At 42.3% G+C, this 23,993-nt stretch overlaps 1 protein-coding gene across 1 annotated transcript in view; it reads right to left on the bottom strand.

The window, feature by feature from the left end:
* MYLK3 (myosin light chain kinase 3) overlaps positions 1-23,993 on the bottom strand; it is a 179,619-nt gene that overhangs the window by 115,003 nt on the left and 40,623 nt on the right. Inside the window, 5 exon segments of the mRNA XM_030205054.1 lie at positions 8,216-8,306; positions 12,580-12,685; positions 23,145-23,228; positions 23,231-23,380; positions 23,383-23,693. Of these exon segments, the coding sequence (XP_030060914.1) occupies positions 8,216-8,306; positions 12,580-12,685; positions 23,145-23,228; positions 23,231-23,380; positions 23,383-23,693 (742 nt within the window).

The raw sequence follows: 23,993 nt of genomic DNA, 5'->3' as shown, positions 1-23,993 counted from the left end.
ACAGGTGGCACAATAATGCTGCTTACAAGATGGATCACAAGTAGTGCTGTTCCCTTGCCATGACAGTCAACAACCTGTGGTACTGAGATACTGCAGGTTGGTGACTTCCACGGTACATCAAGGTGTGGTAAAAGCCCACCTTTTATGACATCTTAATAACTCTAAATTATAAGGGCAATTATATAACAGGGCACCCGCATTTACATGCCACTTGCACAGAATGCCAGCAGTTTTGGGGATAAGTGTACACATACACATATAAGTGGCAACAAAGCAACTGAGCGCTATTCTGAAAGGGTGCATGTAAGTGGCATACTGTGTAAATACAAGGTGGGTGTTTACACTGATGGAGCATGGGAGGGACATGAGTGGTGTTGCCATTTATGCATGCAGCTTATAGAATACTGTAAATTACCCTTGTCCTTCCCACATTTAGGTTCCTGCAGTTACGCCAGGCCTATGACTGATGTAACTGTGGGAGGAAAAATATATGGAACACTGATGCTGGGTTATGCTAGTATTCTATAATGGAATCTGGGTGCCCAGATGCCATTATAGAATAGGCTCTCACCACGCAACAACAAGATGCCTAAAACGAGCTATCCACTTATGAAATTGCCCCCATAGGTCTTTCTCTTGCTCCCAATGCTCTTAATAATCTCAAACTATTTTTGGTTTTAGCTGGATTTATCCTAAGGATAGTAGAAGATTATCAGCTTATCATAACACTATCAGGCTTATTTTCGAAAGAGAAGGAAGCCCATCTTTCGACACAAATTGGAAGATGGGCGTCCTTCTCCCAGGGTCGCCCAAATCGGCATAATCGAAAGCCAATTTTGGGCGTCCCCAACTGCTTTCCATCGCAGGGACAACCAAAGTTCCCGGGGGCGTGTCAGAAGCGTAGCGAAGGCGGGACTGGGGTGTGTTTAACACATGGGCGTCCTCGGCCAATAATGGAAAAAAGAAGGGCGTCCCTGACAAACACTTGGCCGACTTTACTTGGTCCATTTTTTCTTGTGACCAAGCCTCAAAAAGGTGCCCAAACTGACCAGATGACCACTGGAGGGAATCGGGGATGACCTCCCCTTACTCCTCCAGTGGTCACTAACCACCTCCCACCCTAAAAAAAAAAAACTTTAAAAATATTTTTGCCAGCCTCTATGCCAGCCTCAAATGTCATACCCAGCTCCATCACAGCAGTATGCAGGTCCCTGGAGCAGTTTTAGTGGGTACTGCAGTGCACTTCAGGCAGGCGGACCCAGGCCCATCCCCCCTACCTGTTACACTTGTGGTGGTAAATGTGAGCCCTTCAAAACCCACCACAAATCCACTGTATCCACATCTAGGTGTCCCCTTCACCCCTTAGGGCTATGGTAGTTGTTGTACAGTTGTGGGTAATGGGTTTTGGGAGGGGTTTGGGGGGCTCAGCGCACAAGGTAAGGGTGCAATTTCTGAAGTCCACTGCAGTGCCCCCTAGGGTGCCCGGCTGGTGTCTTGGCATGTCAGGGGGACCAGTGTACTACGAATGCTGGCTCCTCCCACGACCAAATGGCTTGGATTTGGTCGTTTCTGAGATGGGCGTTCTCGGTTTCCATTAACGTTGAAAACCGAGGACGACCATCTCTAAGGTCGACCTAAATGTTAAGATTTGGGCATCCCCGACCGTATTATCAAAACAAAAGATGGACGCCCATCTTGTTTCGATAATACGGGTTTCCCCACCCCCTTCCCGAGGACGCCCTCAGGAAAACTTGGGCGCCCCGTTCGTTTATGCCCCTCCACGTGTGATTCCTCCTTTGTAATTTATATCATTATTTGTCCCTGTGGAACATCATAGTAGATTAGTGCAACGTTTTGTGGATTGTTTGCACAAATTCACTGATTTCCAATGAATATGATTGATCATGTTGTCAAATTTAGATATGGATGAAGTCGGAAGAAATAGGGAACACTGGATATTTACCCTACAATCTGTGCAAACTCAAGGGCCCTTTTACTAAAGAGTTTGCGTGCGGCAACTGGCTTGCTGCAGGCCTACCACAGGAGCCTGACTATAGTTCCCACACCCAGCGCATGCCATTTCCGGTGCTACAAAAATATGTTCTTTTTATAGCACCTGTGCTTACCCGCTGGCATCATGCAGCACTATGCACTGCCCGGTTACTGCCGGATTAGCACAGGAGCCCTTACTGCCACCTCAATGGGTGGTGGTAAGTGCTCCCTCTGAAATGGCCATATGGTAAGTGGTTCACGTACTGTATGGCCATTTCTTTTTGGGGAAAAAAGACAGCCTTTTTATCCGCTACGGTAAAGGGGGGGGGGCCTCAGCACGTTTCAAAAACACAAGCTGATGCTAGTGCAGGCTCCCTTTTACTGCAAGTTAGTAAAATGACCCCTCATTGACAAAATTCGGAGATCAATTTGCTATCTTTGATATTACATATGGAGGACAGGGTACTTCTATAATTTGGCACCACATTGGGACTTAACACCAATTCTATAATGGCACTTAGGAGCATTTTAGCTATTATCAAATACTAACGCAAAGCCACATTTGAGTGCCTAAATTTAGGCACGCCCAGTTTTGCCAAGTCAATGGTTAGTGTAAGTTGGCATACCTAAATGCACCATGCAATGTGCCTAACTGCTAGTCTTCTACAATTTGCATGTGTCACTTGTCAGCACACTCATGGTACATCCGTGCTTTGCTCATGTGTATACTCCCTTGCAGTTATGCTCTAAATGATTTTGGTGTTTACTTTATAGCATTGCACTGCATAAATGCCAATTATTGGCACCTCTGAAGCTCATAAGTGCTAGCATTCTATAAACTACCTGCCCACAAGGTGCAAATAGTAGGCACCAAGTTGTAGAATGAGGGGGATGATATTTTGGACTTGGTTTGTATACTCTGCAATGATTGGTGAAAACTTGCCATTGTGTTGATATAAGAAGAACATTGAGATGCCATCTTTCTTTATCACATGAGACAAAATGTGAAATTGGTTGAACCACTATCTTCAACTGTCCTGAAGCAGAGCACTGTCATACTCAAAACTAGAGACTGATCAAATTTCAGTTTTGGTTTTGGCTTCAGCACTGAAACCAGTCCAAAATTGGTATTCGGCCTTGTTTCAGTTTCAGCCAAAAATGCTGGTGCGTTTTCATCTGAAACCGAATCTGTGCTATGCAGCCCTTCCTCCCTTCTCCCACCCCTGAACAGAAGGAGTTTCCTCTCTCCCCAGGCCTATTGTTTTGTTAGTGGTGTAGTAGCTAGTCAGGGAAGCCAGGAGTGATCCCAGCAGCTGTCTTCTGAGACTACTGCTGGAGGTCATGGCAGCCATTTTGAGACTGAAGCTGGCATGTCTAAGAATGATCAGTCACTCCTACCCATGCCAGCTCCAATCTGAAAATGGCTACCGTGATCGCCAGCAGTAGTCTTGCAAGACTGCCATTGGACTCAAGGACTCAGCATGGGCAAGAGTGACTAGGGATTACTGCTGCCCCGGCTAGCCACTACACCACCAAAGATATGGTAGGCCTAGAGGGGTATATGGGTGGGTCTGGAAGAGGGCGGTTCAAGGGGTGGACAGGCTCCTTCTCTTCTGAAGAAATGGAGGGAGGACTTTTCTATTCGGGGAGGGGCTCCTTCTCTTCAAGGGGGAGGGAGTGGACCTGTTCCCATTTGGGGCCAGGCTGGGGCAGGGCCAGGTTTGGTTTTGGCTGAAACTAAACAACCTGATTTTGATTGGCCTCTTCTCGAAACATGTTGGTATATGTAAAATCTAGAAGTCGAAATGTATGGGAATAATGAAAAGATTGAAGACCTTTTGTGAATGAATTGTAATAATTTTGGAAGAAAAACAAGTGGTGATTTTTTGTATATTTTGCTGTACTACACATGGACAAATGTTTTGTATGTTTGAAATTAAAGATTGAAGATTTTAATTACTGGAAACAATATGTCGTTTATAATGATTTTTGAACCAATCATTATACCATAATCATATTTTGTATAATTCATTTTACTACGTTTTACGCTGTATATGAAGGTCCAAACATTTTTTTCAGTATATATAGCATCACATAAATGAGTTTCAGTGATTTGCTCAGTGTTAGTTTTTGAGAGATATTTTATAAAGGTAACATATGCATCCTTATGTTTTTATAGAATAGCTTACCCGATAAATATGTGAGTGTGTTAAAACCAATGTTGATGTGAGCAGCCTTCATTCTGCTTCTCTACTGAATGGGTTTCCCTCAGTTCTGGCTGCAGGTCTCATCCTATTACTTCCATTTTCAGGCCTCAGACTGTGCTCTGTAAATTACTACTTTTCTGGGGTCATTGACTCAACAGCTGATGCACCTGTGAGTAAATCCTCCTTACTGGTTTCCCCATGATTACCTAAGCCTGTTTCTATGCCAACATCTACTGAGGGTTTGCAGCAGGATACTGTTTTGGTTCAAGATATTTCCTTGGCAAATATTTGGTGGGCCGTGACCAGAACAGAAGGAAAAATCTTGGTTTTGAAATTATTTCAAGAAGACGCAGCATTTTGTGGTCAGAGGGGGCAGGTGTTCTGCTCAACCGCAGAGAAAATCTTCTCTAAAAATGAAGACACAGATGTTGATTTTAGAGGACACTTTTTTTTGGTTTTTTTTTTTCTTCTTGAAGGTTTCCCTGTAAGTGGTTGCTGAAATGTGTACACGTTTCTGGACCCTGCTTACCTGGAAAGATTTCTTATGGATAGGAAAAAGTGATTTTAGCATTACTTTTTGGGAGGTAGAGGTTAATGGGACTGCTAATATGTATAGGGATGTATTAGATTTTTGAGAGGTGTAAACCCTTGTATTTCTTTTATAGTTTGTTGATTATGTGGATATTTAACTTTCTTCTCATGATGTGGACTTCTGGAAGCTTTCATTGTACTTTCAATAATTATTTCAAATATGTTATCCCAATTCCTGTTTCCTGACTTGGAATGTAATACATTGAAAATTAAAAAAAAAATAGCAGAACTAGAAAAGACCCAGTAAAACAGGGCTGCCAAGAGCGTCTGTCTCTCTCCTGCTGCTCCTACGTGCCGGGACCTGGATTACCTGGGTTATCATATTAATACAGTCATCCAGGACCGGCAAACAGGAGCAGGAGACAACAGACCATGGAGGTTTCATCCAACCTCCTTGCGACAGACTGAGAAAGGTAAGGTGGTGGAGGCGGTGGCCCAAAGTTGGAGGAGGCACGAGTGGGACCTGGGCATTGCTTTGTCTCTCGCCAGCCCTGCCAGTGAAGGGGACCAAAATGATAAAGGGGATGAAATAGCTCCTGTATGATGAAAGGATAAAGGGCTCCTTTTACTAAGCCGCATAGACGCCCATGTGCTCCCAATGCATGCCAAAACGGACTTACCGCCCGACAACTACATGGCTTGTGCGGTAATTTCATTTTTGGCATGCATCCTATATGCGCATCCGAAAAATATTTTTGTTTTTGGACACGCATAGCAGGCACGCGCCAAGTGGCATCTGAAGTGCGTAGATCATTATCGCCCAAATTCTTTACCGCTAGATCTATGAAAATATTGATTTTGCTGCATGTTCATTTTCAGGGAAAAAAAATAAGAGGCCTCTTTTACAGGCTCGCTGAAAAATGATTCTGTACGTGCCCAAAACCCGCGCCTACACTACCGCAAGCCACTTTTCAGTGTGCCTTTGTAAAAGGACCCCAAACAGATTAGGGCTTACCAGCTTAAGGAAGAGAAGGCTAAGGGGAGACATGATAGAGGTCTATAAAAATGATTACTTGGCATCATTGACTATTGCTTACAATCTGGCACGTTGTCTATGCTCACTCAATGATCACAGACTTATCTTACCTAAACCTAGACAAACATATCATGAAGTTACAAGAAAAAGTTACTTTTATTTCCTGGCTCAGTTCCTGTGGAATAGCCTTCCTCTGTATATAAGAGCTGAGCCTTTGATAACAAACTTTAAAAGATTTTTTTTTTTCAATTATTTAGTGTGTTTCTGGGTTAACGGATCAGTGGTACCTGAAGAGAATGTGGTAGGTATGCAGCTATATTTTATCTTGTTAACAAAGGCAATTCATCGAGTACAAATAGATGTAAACAATGAGTTAAAAGTGAATGGCCAATTACCCTTTCAAAATATTTTTCACTCACCATACAGTTAAACTATGGAATTTGTTGCAGGAGTATAAGGTGAAAGAAGTTACAGTAGCATAGCTGGATTTTAAAAGGGTTTAGACCAGTTCTCGGAGGAAAAGTCCGTAAACCATTATTAGCCATGTAGACCCGAGAAAGCCACTGGATCTATTCTGTGGGATCATGCCAAAAGTTTAATGCATAGAAAGAGGCAAACTACCACATGGTATCCTGTTTCTGCACATTTAACTGAGCTTTAAGGACTAGATTCTGTAAATAGCACCCAAATTTGGGCACCAAAAAAAATTAGCACCAAGCCCAATTCTATAAACGGTGCTCCGAGTTGGGCGCTGTTTATAGAATAGAACAAAGAGCCAGGATCGGCACCCAATTTTGGGCATGAGGATTTATATCAATTGAAACCTGGTTTAAATCCTCACACCTCAATTAGGCATGGATCGTCCATATTCTGTAACATTGCACACAAATTCTAGGAATGTCCCTAGGCTGCCCATATCTCTCTCATGGTCAAGCCCACTTTTGGGATCCACACTTAAAAATTTATGCATACATCTTTATAGAATACCAATACAAATATGTGTGCATAAATTCTAATTGATGCCAGTTAGCACCAATAATTGATTGTTAGTGTCCAATTATTGGCACTAATTCACTCGCTGTCCAATTAAATTGTGCATGCAAATTGGGCACGTGCCCTGATTTGCATGCACAATTTGGAGCAGCATATATAGAACTTAGGGGTAAGTGCTTAACACACTTTAGTAAAAGGGCCTTCTAATACTTCAGATCTGTACTTAATGTATACAGGGCATAAGAATTAGTCAGACAAATCTGAATTTTAGGCTGAATCTACAGCCTTGCCATGGCTTTAGTGAACATCAGTTATTCAGAGGAAGTTATTTACAGCTGGGGAGATAACTGAATCTTTCTATAAAACTGATCAGCTATCTTTAACTTCTTCATAGAGACTTTCCATACTTACCTGAATTCTGACAGTATGAATTCCACACTGCTACAATGATGAATTCGTAGTAGAACTTAACATTAGTATTGATAACTTATTCACAATTGTAAGGATTAAGGTAGTTCCTTGATGAGTTTACACAGTGATGAGCATGAGAATAATGTTTTTAAATGCTTTATATGAGTTTTTGAAAAAATAATATATATTTAATAATAAATATGTAAAGAGTGATGATGAATTTGAAGTACAGTATATATTTTTTCTTTTAATTATTTCACATTGAAAGTATAGAGTATGCTGTGTAGATCAGTGAAACAAGCTCCTCCTTTAACATTTTTGAACTGTATTTTTTAGACAACAAACTTGTGAAAAATGTACAAGTGTGTGAAGACTTCTTAGACCCTGTGGATGTAATTTTATAAAATGTTTTCATGTGTAAAATGCTGGATTTATGCATATAAAAGATGCCTCTCATAAAATGAATTCATGCAGAAAAGTATATGAGGTGAAATTATTTATTATTTAGTTTACGTAGATTTATTTAGATATGTATGTGGACGCAGCATTAGAGCAGGTATGTTCAAGGGAGATGTTTGGACAGAGTGTGGCTACAGTAGAAATTTACAGGCATATTTTCTAAGCTATGCACATTCATGCATATTTTACACTAACATTTAGGCCTGCTCTTGAGCAGACATAAATATCAGTGACCTCAATCTAAGCACTATTTCAACAAGACTTATGATAGTATTTTATGAAAGCATGTAGGCTGCAGATAAGTGCTTTTTTGTCCTTCACACATAGGCAACTTTCCATAAAATCTCCCTCTGTATGTGATAGAGTCTTAAAGCATTCCCAGATTATGCCAGAATTTAAGATTTATAGTGCTGATGTAGAAAAGAAATCTGCCAACATAAGTCATCTTGTTGACAGAAATATGTATTGCTCCTATTGTACGTAGGTTTCAATGTGCGGGTATGGTGCAAAAGTAAAAAGCATATTTATTGTGTTAAGCACTGGCTGAGTGTCTGCAAGGACCAGATTTCAAGTATGGAATGCTTACCCTGTCCTTTGCGCCCTTCACCTTTTTTTTGGCTGCCAGACTCAGGCCAGAGGATACCTCGGTACACTTGTGAACTTGACCGAAACGCCCCCTGTTGGTACACATAAGACATAAATTACATATCTGAGCAAGAGACTTTCAGGACAATTTGTTAGTGAATGAGATACTTGTTTCATATTGCTGATTAAAATAGCCAGGTACAATGGGAATAGAATTAGCAGGCCAGTGGCATGAATCGCTTCTTATCCTCAGCTTATGAAGGATTAATGTCATATTTCCAATCAGCTGTTCTGTGCTTACATTAAAATATTAAGCCCCATTTGTATTACTTCTTTTTTATTTTATTTTTGTAAATATTCACAACTTTTCAAGAAAAACTCTTGATTTGTAAAAATAGAGGGGTTAGGAAACATAAATTCAAATCACACAAATTATACAATATTCAAATTATAGGATATATGTTATTGCCCCCTCTAATCTCAAGTCCACAACATTGGAGAAAGAAAAGCCAAGGTACAATCCAAGAAATATGCTCTCCACTAATACAGCAAGGAAATAATAAGAAGAACTTAAGTGCCTAATAAATATTATGGAGTAGATGTTAACATTACAGGTTAGACGCAACCCTTGAATCTATAAGAGAACTTAAATGAGTAGGATCATAGAAAATATATTTAGCTGAATTAACTTTCAGTACACATTTACAGGGGAAATTAAGCCAAAATAAACCAACCAACTGAATAACCCGAGGGCAAAGTTTTAGGAACACCTGACGCCTCTTTTGAGTTGCTCTTGCAATATCAGGAAATATTCTAATCTTATAGTTCATAAAAAGTTCATCCCTATGATGAAAAAATTGTCTCAAAATCCAATCGCGATCTGGTTCCAATACAAAAGTCACTATTAGAGTTGCTGGTATAATACCCTTGTCATCATCTTGAATTATTGTGTAAGATTCAACATATCAAATGAGACTTCTGCTCCTTGTTCAGCTTGATTAATATTTTCTTTTTTATCCTTTTTATATGGTGGAATATAGTATATCTTAGAGACTGGCGGATAGGCCTGCTCCGGGATCTTCAATACCTCTGATAGACATTTCTTAAAAGTTATTAAAGGAGCAATAGATATGACTTTAGGAAAATTAATCAACCTTAGAGTTTTAGCCCTTAGTTGATTTTCTAAGTTTTCATTTTTATAATGTAACAACATATTTTCCTTGATCAAGTTGGACTGAGTTTGTTGAAGAGATTTTATACTCTCATTATTCGTTTCAATTATTTTCTCAATAGTTAATATTCTTGTTTCCAAGACTGGAATCTTTTCCAAAGGCAATTTTGTATTTTGAGTCACCAGTTGCAATTTTTGTGAGAAGGAAGGTTCTAAGCTCACAAGAGCTTCCCAAATTGAGTCTAAAGTTATAGTGGTTGGTTTTACAGGCAAAAAGGACTTTCTGGGTGCAGTGGATTCAGCCAGAGTTTCACCCGAAGGCCGCTGCTCCTCTACTGCTCTGGAGTCTGCCAAAACATTGGCTCTCTCCAGTATTCCTCCTCCGGTACTGACATCCAACGGCTCCATGCTGTAATCCGGCCCCGCTGGAGGGAGTGCTTCTTGGTCGATAGCAGGGGGAGCAGGACACCTCCCACTGCTCCCTCCAGCAGTGAGGCCTGGTTCCGAAAAACTTCCATGCACGGCAAAGCGGTCCATTGGCCCCGATGGTGTCACAGGTGTTGCGGGTACAACATGATGTTTACCCCTCCTTTTTGGCATAGTCACAGGAAAAGAGTTTCAACAATGAAGGTAATCAGGTAGCGAGCCACCTTGCAGCGTTCTCCTCAGAACGCCATCTTGTTTTTCCTCCCCATTTGTATTATTGCATTCATAGTGACATGCTGAGCAGCTGTAACTGTATGCTCTGATTGCCCTTTTGTAGCAGGTTCATGGAAAGTATCAGTAAAGATGTTTCAGGCCCACACAAATTATTCCCAAATGCAATATGCACATGTGGAGGAGACACAATACTAGTTAATTACTCTGTGAGCATGTCCACTTCATGTGGACTCTCCTGAATTTTCCACTGCATGTTATGAAATAGTGATTGAGAATATGGGGAAAGGATTCTTGCACGCCATGTCCTGCTCTGCTCTGCTGTTATATCAGTGAAGCTGCACCTGTTCTCCAACACTTGTGTTTATTTCTTTCTCCAAGGCTTGCTCTACTGGTTGACAAACAAGAAATGTAAAGGGCGAGGGATGGGTAGAAAGAAACAGGTGCCAGTCTAAAATGAGTTCAGTCCAACAGAGGCACAAGGAAGGCCCTTACCAAGAAATCATTTTAATATAATACATATACATGTTATGCAAGGTGGAAAACACCCATGCACATAAATTTGGCTCCTGGCACCTGTGCAAAAGCCTGAGAAAGGAGTTCCACCAGCAGCCAGAAAGGTAAACAGCTGGGTCCAGATGGAAGATTACTTCAGCTGCCACTACCAGCTTGCGTTGAGTTTGGACTGAAGAAACTGCCTCTGGATAGTAAAGAGTGAGCTGGATGGGATGGGAGGAGGGGAAACAGAAACTTATAATTTATAACAAGTTGAATGCATATTTCAGATACAACATCCTGCCCTGTCCTTTAACCTCACCTTTTTATTCCCTTCCCCTTAATTGTTCTGTCGGTTTACCTGTCTTAACTAGATTGTAAGCTCTTTGAGCAGGGACTGTCTTTTTTGTGTGTATGGTGTACAGCGCTGCGTATGCCTTGTAGCGCTATAGAAATGATAAATAGTAGTAGTAGTAGTAGTAACATCCAAATCTGAACTGAGATGTCCAGTTCAGTGCATGTCAAGTTCTGCTAGTGTTTAAGAATAGGATCTGCCACCATTAAGCCTGTTCTAAAACACATGCAGGCATGGACATGTTGTACGTACCTGTCCAGTTACATGTGGCGGGAGCATCCATTTTACAAGCATCAACTTCTGAACTATCAATAGGCTCAACCTGCCAGCACATACACATGTATGTTGATATTTCAGAATATACACAAGTATGTCAACCATTTTAATAACATACACATCTGGGGGTAACTTTATTTTTATTAAAGTTTTTAAAATATTACAAAGGGAAAAAAATATATATATATTTAGTAAAAATGACTTATACATTATAAATAATGTAAAGAAAATAGAGCAACTTTACCAATTACCTCGAATATTGTGTTCAATTCTGGTCACCGCAGATCAAAAAAGATCTAGTGGAATTAGAAAAGGTGCAGAGAAGGGCAACAAAAATAATAAAGGGGATGGGATGACTTCCCTATGAGGAAAGGCTAATGCGGCTAGGAATCTTCAGCTTGGAGAAAAGACGGCTGAGGGAAGATATGATAGTCTATAAAATAATGAGGGGAGTGGAGTAGAAAATGTAGACGTGAAGCGTCTGTTTATTCTTTCCAAAAATACTAGAACTAGGGGGCATTCAATGAAGCTACAAAATAGTAAATTTAAAACGAATCAGAGAAAATTTTTCTTCACTCAACATGTAATTAAACTCTGAAATTTGTTGCCAGAGACTGAGGTAAAGGCAGTTAGCTTAGCGGGGTTTAAAAAAGGTTTGACCAGCTTCCTAAAGGAAAAGTCCATAGACCATTATTAAAATGGACTAAGGGAAATCCACTGCTTATTTCTGGGATAAACCGTATTTGTGACCTGGATTGGCCACTGTTAGAAACAGAATGCTGGGCTTGATGGAACTTCCGTCTGTCCCAGTATGGCAATACTTATGTACTTATATACCACATTACAAAGGATGACCTAAGACAGCAGAGTGTGATCAATTACAATAATAGGGTATTAATTCCACTTGCCACCCCCCCCCCCCATCCAATTTCCACCTATAAAAGATATTCATAAATGTAATAACTATTTGTTCATCAAAAAAGCTACCAGCTGAGAAGTATCATTATAAATAAACTCCAGAATGAGACGGCATAAGATGATGTTAAGAAGTTACAGGCTAGGAGTACTACACTACAATTACAATTTATCATTTCTATAGCGCTACTAAACATGCAGCGCTGTATACTAAACATGTAAGAGACAGTTCCTGCTCGACAGAACTTACAATCTAATCAAGAGGACAAATGCGGGAATTACTCATGGTGGGAATGATAAAACAGACATGGGTACTGAACAAGTGAAGAGGAGTTAAGAGTTAAAAGTAGCCTCAAAAAGGTGGGCTTTTGGCACAGATTTGAATACGGCAGCAGAATTTTGAACAGATTGAAAGGAGAGAGATGGCTTAGTGGGAGACAATACACTATTACAAGTTTTTACTTCATTCACAATAACACATCACAATTATACTTACCCTCCTAAAACTTCATGCTGACATATTGCATAGCACGTGGACACCGGTGCTGGTTTGACACTCACTATGCGATGGGCAAAAGGAGCAGGTGGAGGGGGGCTGTCATCTAAGCAGAGAGAATAGTTTAACACATTTGTGATCTATTAGTCAAGACACTGCTTTGCAAGGCAATACACTTCATGCTGTTCTTTGTTCCCTGTTTTCTGTCAGTTCTGGGTTAAAATGCCTTAAGATGATTCATCCTTCTTCACAAGGAGGTGCTGTTATGGTTCTCAAATCAGGGGCTCATTTACAGAATCTTCACAGAAGTAGACACAAGATGCATTAGCTTAAATTATGGCTAAGAATTATCTTTTCCTATTTTGGTTATCCTGAAAACCAGATCTACGATATTTGTAGCCATGAGAAATACATAAGAACAACTAATATTTATGTTTATTACACAACTTAATATTCTTCCGTTCACAAAGCATCAAAGCAGCTTATAAATGAACACAACAGATGTGGGAAGAGAAAAGGAGGAAAAATATGAAAAACAAGGACCTATGATGCAGGAATTTGCAAAAACATAGCCATGTTGGATCATCATCAGGCTTACTTTCGAAAGAGAAGGGCGCCCATCTTTCGACACAAATCGGGAGATGGGCGTCCTTCTCTCAGGGTCGCCCAAATCGGCATAATCAAAAGCCGATTTTGGGCGTCCTCAACTGCTTTCTATCGCAGGGACGACCAAAGTTCACGGGGGCGTGTCGGAAGCATAGTGAAGGCAGGACTGGGGCATGCTTAACACATGGGCATCCTTGACTGATAATGGAAAAAAGAAGGGCATCCCTGACGAATATTTGGCCGACTTTACTTGGTCCTTTTTTTTTACGATCAAGCCACAAAAATGTGCCCTAAATGACCAGATGAACACCGGAAGGAATCGGGGATGACCTCCCCCTACTCCCTCAGTGGTCACTTACCCCTTCCCACCCTAAAAAATTTTTTTTAATTTTTTACAGCCTCTATGCCAGCTTCAAATATCATACCCAGCTCCATGACAGCAGTATGCAGGGCCCTGGAAACGTTTTAGTGGGTACTGCAGTGCACTTCAGGCAGGCGGACCAAGGCCCACCCCCCCCCCCCCACCTGTTAAACTTGTGGTGGTAAATGTGAGCCCTCCAAAACCCACCACAAACCCACTGTACCCACATCTAGGTGCCCCCCTTCATCCCTAAGGACTATGGTAGTGGTGTACAGTTGTGGGGAGTGGGTTTTGGGGAGTTTTGGGAGGCTCAGCACACAAGGTAAGGGAGCTATGCACTACTACTACTACTATTTAGCATTTCTATAGCGCTACAAGGCGTACGCAGCACTGCACAAACATAGAAGAAAGACAGTCCCTGCTCAAAGAGCTTACAATCTAATAGACAAAAAATAAATAAAGTAAGCAAATCAAATCAATTAATGTGAATGGGAAGGAAGAGAGGAGGGTAGGTGGAGGCGAGTGGTTACAAGTGGTTACGAGTCAAAAGCAATGTTAAAGAGGTGGGCTTTCAGTCTAGATTTAAAGGTGGCCAAGGATGGGGCAAGACGTAGGGGCTCAGGAAGTTTATTCCAGGCGTAGGGTGCAGCGAGACAGAAGGCGCGAAGTCTGGAGTTGGCAGTAGTGGAGAAGGGAACAGATAAGAAGGATTTATCCATGGAGCGGAGTGCACGGGAAGGGTGTAGGGAAGGACGAGTGTGGAGAGATACTGGGGAGCAGCAGAGTAAGTACATTTATAGGTTAGTAGAAGAAGTTTGAACAGGATGCGAAAACAGATAGGGAGCCAGTGAAGGGTCTTGAGGAGAGGGGTAGTATGAGTAAAGCGACCCTGGCGGAAGATGAGACGGGCAGCAGAGTTTTGAACCGACTGGAGAGGGGAGAGGTGACTAAGTGGGAGGCCAGCAAGAAGCAGATTGCAGTAGTCTAAACGAGAGGTGACAAGGGTGTGGATGAGGGTTTTGGTAGAGTGCTTGGAAAGAAAGGGGCGGATTTTACGGATGTTGTAAAGAAAGAAACGACAGGTCTTGGCAATCTGCTGGATATGAGCAGAGAAGGAGAGAGAAGAGTCAAAGATGACCCCAAGGTTTCAAGCTGAGGAGACAGGGAGAATGAGAGAGCCATCAACAGAAATAGAAAAGGGGGGGAGGGGGGAGGTGGGTTTGGGGGGGAAAATGAGAAGCTCGGTTTTGGTCATATTTAATTTCAGGTGGCGTTGAGACATCCAGACAGCAATGTCAGACAAGCACGCTGAAACTTTGGTTTGGATGCAAGGTGAGATATCAGGGGTGGGTAGAAAGGTAGATTTGGGAGTCATCAGCATAGAGATGGTAGGAAAAGCCATGGGATGAGATTAATGAACCAAGGGAAGAAGTGTAGATAGAAAAGAGGAGGGGACCAAGAACAGAACCCTGAGGTACGCCGACAGGCAGAGGGATAGAAGTAGAAGAGGATCCACCAGAGTGAACACTAAAGGTGCGGAGGGAGAGGTAGGAAGAGAACCAGGAAAGGACAGAGCCCTGGAATCCAAGTGAGGACAGGGTATCGAGAAGTATGCTGTGATCGACAGTGTCAAAAGCAGCGGAAAGATCAAGAAGAATGAGGATGGAATATTGACCTCTGGATTTAGCCAGTAATAGGTCATTGGAGACTTTAGTAAGCGCAGTTTCGGTTGAGTGGAGAGGGCGAAATCCAGATTGTAGTGGGTCAAGAATAGCATGTGAGGAGAAAATCAAGGCAGCGGTGGTGAACAGCACGCTCATGTAATTTGGAGAGAAAAGGAAGGAGGGAGATGGGTCGGTAATTAGAGGACAAGTAGGGTCGAGTGAAGGCTTCTTAAGGAGAGGTGTGACCACAGCATGTTTACAGGCAGCAGGGACAGTCGCAGTGGAAAGTGAGAGGTTGAGAATGTGACAGATAAAAGGAATAAGAGCAGGAGAGATGGCATTAAGAAGGTGGGTGGGAATGGGATCAGAGGAACAGGTGGTACATTTTGAGGAAGAAAGGAGAAGTGTAGTTTCCTCAATAGTAACTTCAGGAAAGGAGGAAAGGGAATGAGGGGAAGGAGAGAGAGGGGAACGGACTAGTGGAGGGAGACGTGGTGAGGTAGCGAAAGCAAGGTTTATCTATGCACCTGGGAGCTTTTTCTGAAATCCACTGCAGTGCCCCCTAGGGTGCCCGGTTGGTGTCCTGGCATGTCAGGGGGACCAGTGCACTACGAATGCTGGCTCCTCCCATGACCAAATGGCTTGGATTTGGTCATTTCTGACATGGGCATCCTCGGTTTCCATTATCGCTGAAAATCGGGGACAACCATCTCTAGGGATGACCATCTCTAAGGTTGACCTAAATGTTGAGATTTGGGCGTCCCCGACCGTATTATCGAAACAAAAGATGGCCGCCCATCTTGTTTCGCTAATACGGGTTTCCCCGCCTCCTTCGCGGGGACATCCTGCGAGGACGCCCTCAGGAAAACTTGGGTGCCCTGTTCGATTATGCCCCTCCATATCTCAAAAAAGATATAGTGGAATTAAAAAAGGTTCAAAGAAGAGCAACAAAATGATAAAGGGGATGGAACTCCTCTCAATTGAGAAAAGGCTAAAGAGGTTAGGGCTCTTCAAAAGAGATGGCTGAGGGGGAATATGATTGAGGTCTACAAAATCCTGAGTGGTGTAGAATAGGTAAAAATGAATTTTTTACTCTGAAGACTAAAGGACACTCAATAAAGTTACATATAAATAGGAGGAAATATTTTTTTCACTCATTGAATAGTTAAGCTCTGGAACTTGTTTCCAGAGGATGTGGTAACAGCAGTTAACGTATCTGGGTTTAAAAAGGTTTAGATAAGTTCCTGGAGGAAAAATCCATGGTTTGCTATTGAGATAGACAGTCCCAGCTTACCCTGGAATTGGTAGCATGAAATGTTGCTACTATTTGGGTTTCTTCCAGGTACTTGTGACCTGGATTGGCCACTGTTGGAAGCAGGATACTGGGCTAGATGGACCATTGGTCTGACCCAGTATGGCTATTCTGATGTTCTTAAAGTCGCCAGCTATCTCAATCACCCATCAACTCAGTCACCAATTCCAGAAGAGAAGTAAAACGTTTTAAGGCCTGATTCAAACCTAACCTAAGAGCATTCAATACACAAACACTTAAGAATTTCATAGCAATGGAGCCAGAATGTAGAAAGTTGAGTGGCAGGTAATCTCCAATCATGTTTTAGAGAGTGGGGAAATAAACAATGATCTATCATCCTGAGAGTGAAGTACTGCTAATGGTTCATGAAAAAGCAGGTTATTAAAAGAGAAGCCAGCTGTCTGGCCAAAAAACCTGAAACACCAACACTAGTATTTTTAAGTTTAACCCTATAGGCTACTGGCTGACAATGACTATGAGTAAAGGAGGAACATGGTCAGTCATTTTAGCATAATGGAGTAATCATACTGCAGTATTTGGATGGTCTGAAATCTGTTAAGAGTACACTGAGGAATCCCATTATTATCATGCATTACAATAGCCAATTCAGTTGATGATTAGGGTATGGATAAGAACAAACAACATGGATTGATCAAGGAATGATCTAATTTGATGCAGTGCAAAAAGAAGACTTTATAGCCTTAGCAATTTAGGATTCAAATGCCAATGCAGAGTCGAGAAAAACTCCTAAAACTTATACTGAAGAAACAAGAGGAATTCCATAACCACTCAGAGAGGAAGTCATAGAAGGAAAAGAATTTCTGTTATCCATATTACCTGATATTTTAAGAGAACTAAGCTTGAACTATTTTGAATCAAGCCACTAGGCTATCTTCACAAGGCAATGTTTCAATGGTTGCAAATTAAGAGGGGCATTTGATATGACGTTTAAATCCGATTTTCAACATTTTGTAAAAAATGTCCAAAAATCTAGTACTAAACATGGCCATTTTCAAACAGAAAAATGTCCTACTTTTTGTTTCAAAAATGGCCTTTTTCTAGATGTTTTTGTGCTCAGTGAATCTATCTTTTAGGACCATTAAAAAAAAACTCCAAGGGAGAAATCCACAAAAACAAGCCATTTGGATGTATGGGGGTCCAGTATTCTTAGTAGACTGGCCACATAGAAATCCCAGCAGAGCAGTGGGGCACCCTAGGGGACACTGCCGTGGACTTCACATAAAAGGTCCCAGGTACACATCTTACCGTTACCCCCTTATATTATGGTGAGCCCTCCATAGCCCACAAAAACCTACTCTACCCAACTGTACACCACTACAATAGCATTATGCCTGCAGGTGCCCACATATATGTAGGTACAGTAGGTTTTTGGTGGGCCATAACTTTCCACCACAAGGCCTGAGTCCCCTTCTCTACAGTCTATTGCACTAACCACTAGGTTACTCTAGGGACTGCTTGCTGCTCTAATACGACTGGCCATAACACCTAAAGCTGCCATAGGGCTGCTATGTACTGTCTCTTTCATAGCTTTGGAGGGTGGGAGGGAGTCAGTGACCACTGGGGGAATAAGGGGGTTTATGCCTTAATCCCTCCAGTGGTCATTTGTTCATTTAGGGCAACCTTTGGTAACTTAGTCGATTTTGAAACAGGCCTAGCCCTAACACTGGCACTGAATGTCCAGGGCTAATTCCTGCTAGGAAGATGTTGAAGCTTATACTGGGCTGAATATCAGCAAAACCCACATAAGCGTTTCTGGACAGGTCTGATCCCCCTTCCGATCCTTCCTCCCACTCCCAAACATCATACCCTCCCCTTCTGATCTTCTGTCCCACCCTTCAGAATTACAGGAACCCCCATCTTGATCCTCCATTCCACCCTGCCCCCCAAAGAAAATTCAGGGCAGACCCAAGCCCCCATCCCACCCCTGTAGGCCCCCTCGGGTCTACCTCGATGGTCCCTAGTGGTCTAGCAGGGCATATAGGCAGGAGCAATGCCCCACTCACTCCTGACTGCTGTGGCTGCCTATTCAAAATGGCTGTCTTGACCTTAGCAGCAGCCTCACAGTCCTACCTGAGTACTATGAGGGTGCCACTAGAAGTGAATATCTGGATCATGTGCGGCCATGGCAGTAATCTGGGTGCCAGCCTATATTCAGACCAGTGCTTGGATAACTAAGCAGATAAAGTTAGAACAGCCATTTGCTGTTCTAACTTTATCTAGGCACTTACCCGTTAGCGAACTGAAAAGCGCCACTAACTATGTATGTCCTTCTTCTACGCCAAGTCTGCTCCCAGATTGCCGCAGCACTAACTGCGTCAGTTAAGTGCTGCTAAATACAGCAGCAGAGCTAGCCAAAGCCATTTAACTGGACAGGAGCCTCTCCTGCCTGGTTACATCATATGAATAAGCTACCCCACTCAGTTTGCAAAAACTTTGAAAGTACTTTATTTGACACTGTACATTATTTTTTGGGATACATCTAATAAAGGTGCTTTAAAGAAAATATCTTCCTGACTGTACTTGAGTTTCTCTAAAGCTGGAGCAAGTGAGGGGTTTCTCCCAGGGTGATCAGGCAGTCAGGACTTAGAGCATCTCCCTCCCCCATCCACCAGAACCCTTTTCTGAGCTTTTACTACTTCTTTGTGTACTCTCTGGGGTTGGTAGGTCAAAACCTATTACCAGTAGCAGTGGTGTAGGAAGGGGGGCGGTCCGCCCCGGGTGCACGCCGCTGGGAGGGGTCGGCGCCGCTGGTTACCTGCTCTCTCTGCCCCGGAACAGGTTACTTCCTGTTCCGGGGCAGAGAGAGCAGGGAACCAACGGAGCCGACGCAGCTCCCAGCGATGACGTGCACTCGGCGGGGCGGAGCACCAGTGGTAATAATGCACTCCCGGGGGTGAGCGCGCACCAAGGGGGGGTGCGCCATGCTGCACCCAGGGAGGTGCACAGCGGCGACCCGCCCCGGGTTGTCAGCCGCCCTCGCTACGCCACTGCCAGTAGAATCCAAGTTATACACCAAACAGGGGACTGGTGGAGGAGCCTGGTTGTTAGTAGCAGCAGGCTGTAAGATAGAGAGACTAGGGTTCAAATCCCCCTAGCACTCCCAAGTTACTAACCCACCAGTGCCTCAGGTACAAGCTTAGATTGTGAGGTCGCTGGGGACAGAGAAATACCTAGACTACCTGAATGTAACTCACCTAAATGACCATTGGAAAAGCATAAGATGAATACTAAATAAATGATTTTGTTTCAGTCTGCTTGTTTCAACAGCCAGACTGAAAACAAATCATTTAGGTAATGTAAAACCCTGTTTTAGATCAATTACCAATTATATTTGTATTCCACAGTAAGAACAACCCAGTCATCTTAGACTGGGAAATTACAATATACAAACAGCCTACAAATTTCTCGGAATACAGAATATTCTAAGTCTAATTGCCCAAATAGGATGTGAATAAACAAGCTTTCAATTTCTTCCTAAATCTTATATAATTGGTTTCTAATCTAACCCCATTAGGTAAAAAAAAAATCCAAATTCTAACTACCTGGTAGGCAATTAACAAAACATATTTGCTTTTTGTATTTCACCTGAAACATCAAAGGAAATTCAGTTTTAACTGACTTTCCGCTCAAAGACCTTTCCTTAACAAAAACAAAGATAGTGCTGTGTTGACATTAATGGTGCAGGAGACATCCCATACATGATGTTAAACACCAGCACACATAGTTTAAACACAGGCAGACAATGCAGCTGCCTAAGGAGGGGAGTTACACTATCCCATTTTGAAGCCTGAGAAATCAATCTCGCTGTCGTATTTTGGAGCATCTGTAGTCTACAGAGCAATAATCTAGAATACCTAACGTACAGCAAATTACAATAATCGAGCTGGCTTAATGCCAGCGCTTGAACTACTAACCCAAATTGATGCAGAGAAAGATATTTTCATATTCTTCTCGATTGTCTCAAGTTCCAAACAATTATTTTCATCAAAGAATTAAACTGACTCTCAAAAGTCAATGTAGGGTCCAGCAAAATACCAAGGTCCTACCTTTTTGAATTTCTGAAAGAGATTATGAAGAAGTGAACTTTAAATTCAAGGATTAAAAAAAGAGTGATTAGTTAACCCCAACCAATACAGTAATTGGTTCACATTGAAAGAGGACCAGAGGTTCATCAAGGCCAACCTTTTTCTGATTGCCAAACGAATAATCTCATGTTGCTAACACATAGAGAGCCTCATGAAATCCCTCAGGCTCCAGCTGGACTTCATCAAAGAGACTTACTATGGTATGTGAATTACTTGGCCTGCTCTGTTAATTAGGGGACAATGATTACAGCACAGAATTATCTGAATGTTTATCTGCTGTTTGCAGACAAGAATCCTTTCTAGAATTTTCTGTAGAGACCCCTTATGGAATAACAGAAGGTAAAATATAATCAGAAAAGCCTTGCAATGCCAATTGCCCCTATTGTCATTCTGAGCTCAGGCCCTGATTTGAGAACCAGGCTTTCCAAAGAATGAAAGTAAAAAGGCTTTTTTTATTGGACTAACTTAATACATTTTTTTACTAACTTTCAAAGGCAATACCGTCTTCCTCGGGTCAGAAATGAATAAAGCTGACAAACAAAATATACAAGTGAAACATAAAAGCATTCCAATGACAATCTTACCTTTAAAAGTGGACCAACATGGCTACCACACTGTTTTACCCAAGAAGGTGAATGTAGAAATCAGAACTGATATGTCCAGATCGAGACGTGCACAGTTCCAGTAGTATTTTAGAAAAGACTCTACCAATGTAGAGAATGTTCTGAAATACATGCAAGAGTGCACATGCATGTGGTGGCATTTTACAATTATAAATGTGGAAAAAAAATCAATGGAAGAAACTCAGCAACTTACATTTGTAAGTTATCAAATACCGAACCGACTTACACATATAACTGCCAACGCTTATATGGCCTAATGGTTAGTACAGTGGGTTTTGATCCTGCTATTCTGGGTTCAATTCCTACTGCAGAACCTTATGCAAGTTACTTAATTCTCCATTGCCGCAGGTACAAAAACTTAGATTGTGAACCCTCTAGGGACATAGAATGCACCTGCTCATAATATGTGATCATTCTCTGCCTTGAACTTGATACTTAAGTGGATTATATAAATGCCAGAATAAAATTTTGCAAAGCTACATTTGTGTCTGCTGCTAATTTCCTATAGAGTCTGCAATCTTTTAATTTTTTGTACTATATGGAAGAGGAAATTGGCAATGGGGGAATAAGAAAGCTAGCCCCCTTAATCCCACTTGTAAAGTGTTGGCTGAGAGGAGCTATTTTTAAACCTATATCTGCATTTGGTAGGTGTAAATCCGAATGTGTGATTTTCCCACATACATATATATTCCCATTCTGAAATAGGGATTACTCATGTAAATTTTAGTCCCATCCAAGCCCCACCCATCTCATACCCAAACCACACCCTCTTCAAATAAGCTTCCATACTATGGATTTGCACATATAATATCAGCTTTCTAAAAGGGGATTTTATCCATGTATGTAAAATATGTATGCAAATCATGAATAGAAGGGATTTGCTACACTGCTTTTCTATAGTTACAATCAAAGCAGTTTATTTATTATACAAATATTTATTTTTACCTGCTGCAATGAATAGTTAAGTGACTTCCCCATAGTCAGAAGGCGCTGCAGTGGGAATTGAACCCACTTCTGCTGGTTCTCAGCTACTGCACTAACCAAGCCCTCTAAAGTCTTCTTGAACAACCACCATAGTCTTATTCTGGTAGGAACACTAATTTACTGGTTCCTTGTAAATGGTTAATATGACATAGGTGCAAATATATCTATGCATGTCTGGAATTTTCATAACATTGCACCTTGCTAGCAGTCCCTGTGTAATGCCTAGATGATCAAAAGTCCCGGGCTGTTCCAAACAACACTCTAAAAATAGCGCTGGAACAGGGAGACTCCCTTATATGGTGTGAAGTCCTGCCCAGCGCATCCCAGGATGCACTGGGCAGGGCAGGGTGCCACCATTTTCAAGGCGGTGCTGGGAGTGTATTACTCCTTCTTCCAACAAAGGTACAGGGGAAGGGAAGAGGGCTGCTGGACCACCAGGTTGGGGGGGGGGCTTGGTTTGCAGCCCACTGGGCCACCAGGGCTTTTCTGGGGATGTGAGGGGGGGTTAGGAGGGGCTGGAGAAGTTGTGTCGGGGGGCTCCAGCCTCCATGTCGCTGGCTGGGGTGGGGAGGGTTGGGGTTCCTGCTCCTGTGAGGGGGTTTATATTAGGGGGAATGGGGGCTGCTAACATGCAAATGCATGCTAGACAGGGCTCACCCATTCCTCCTCAATGGTCTGCAATCCCTAACGCCAGCTCTGGGCTGGGCATAGGGTTTGCCGTGGACAGTGCATCAATGTTGTTTCATGCGCTCAGGAGCTCTGATCATGGGGTGGTAGCAAACGCAGGTGCTAGTATGACGCTAATAGCCTCTAGCGCCAACATTTGTTTCTGATCATCAGCCCATAAGTATGGGATGTGTATAAGCCCAGCATCCTGTGCCGCTGTATTTCAGTAAACAGAACACTTACCAATAACAACTGTGTCTGTCTCAGATACTGTGCTGGGGCCTGTAGTCTGCTTTGTCTCACTCTCCATCCCATCTATGAGTGGGCTTCTGATTGTGGGTTCAGACCATTTCTATCATTATCCAGTATTTTTGTAGCCTCTGGTGGCTCTTGGAAGCTTTGTCCCATGTCTGCGGCCTCACTTCTACCATCCTTTTCCGTACTGCTTGAAGGAGTCAGATCCTTGCACTCAAGCTCAGCTTTTCCACAACCTTCCTCTCCACTGACGGTTTACAAAAAAGTATCTGAGGTTTCCCTGCTTTGATCACTTGAGGATCTAGCTTGCCTTCAGACTTCACATCTTTTCTTTCTCTAAATGGGTCTGTCCGGATGTCCTTATGGCACTGCTTATATTTTGGTTTCTCCTGCAAATGTCCATCATCTTCTGCCTCAGCAGGTGGATGGAGTGGAGCTTTTTCCTTTGTGCTGTCACCTATCATGTTGTCTTGACTTTTTTCATGGGTGATTAATGTTGCCTCTTGTGCGTCAGCCTTCTGTCCAGGACTAGAAAACCTGCAAATCAGATATTTTCTTATAACTCATCAGAATTACGCTGAACAGTACACAATAATTGTTCAATTTTAATATTCTGATAGTCTTGTGGCTTAAGCACAGATCTGTAAAATCTGGGGGGGGGGGGAGGGGTCCAGGTTCAAGTGCCATCTCCATTACATATGTGACATAGCACATCTATATGCTTATGCTCAGACTGTAATCTCTACCCAAGGAAGGTACTATATAGCACAATGATCACTGGGATTTACGCCATGTTTTTATTGGTGTAAATGGATGTATGTATCTGAAGTCAGCATG

The sequence above is a fragment of the Microcaecilia unicolor genome, chromosome 5 (assembly GCF_901765095.1).
Source record: "Microcaecilia unicolor chromosome 5, aMicUni1.1, whole genome shotgun sequence".
Classification (NCBI taxonomy): Eukaryota; Metazoa; Chordata; class Amphibia; order Gymnophiona; family Siphonopidae; genus Microcaecilia; species Microcaecilia unicolor.
The sequence above is the reverse complement of the archived record's forward strand: the minus strand, read 5'-3'. Positions and strand labels throughout refer to the sequence as shown.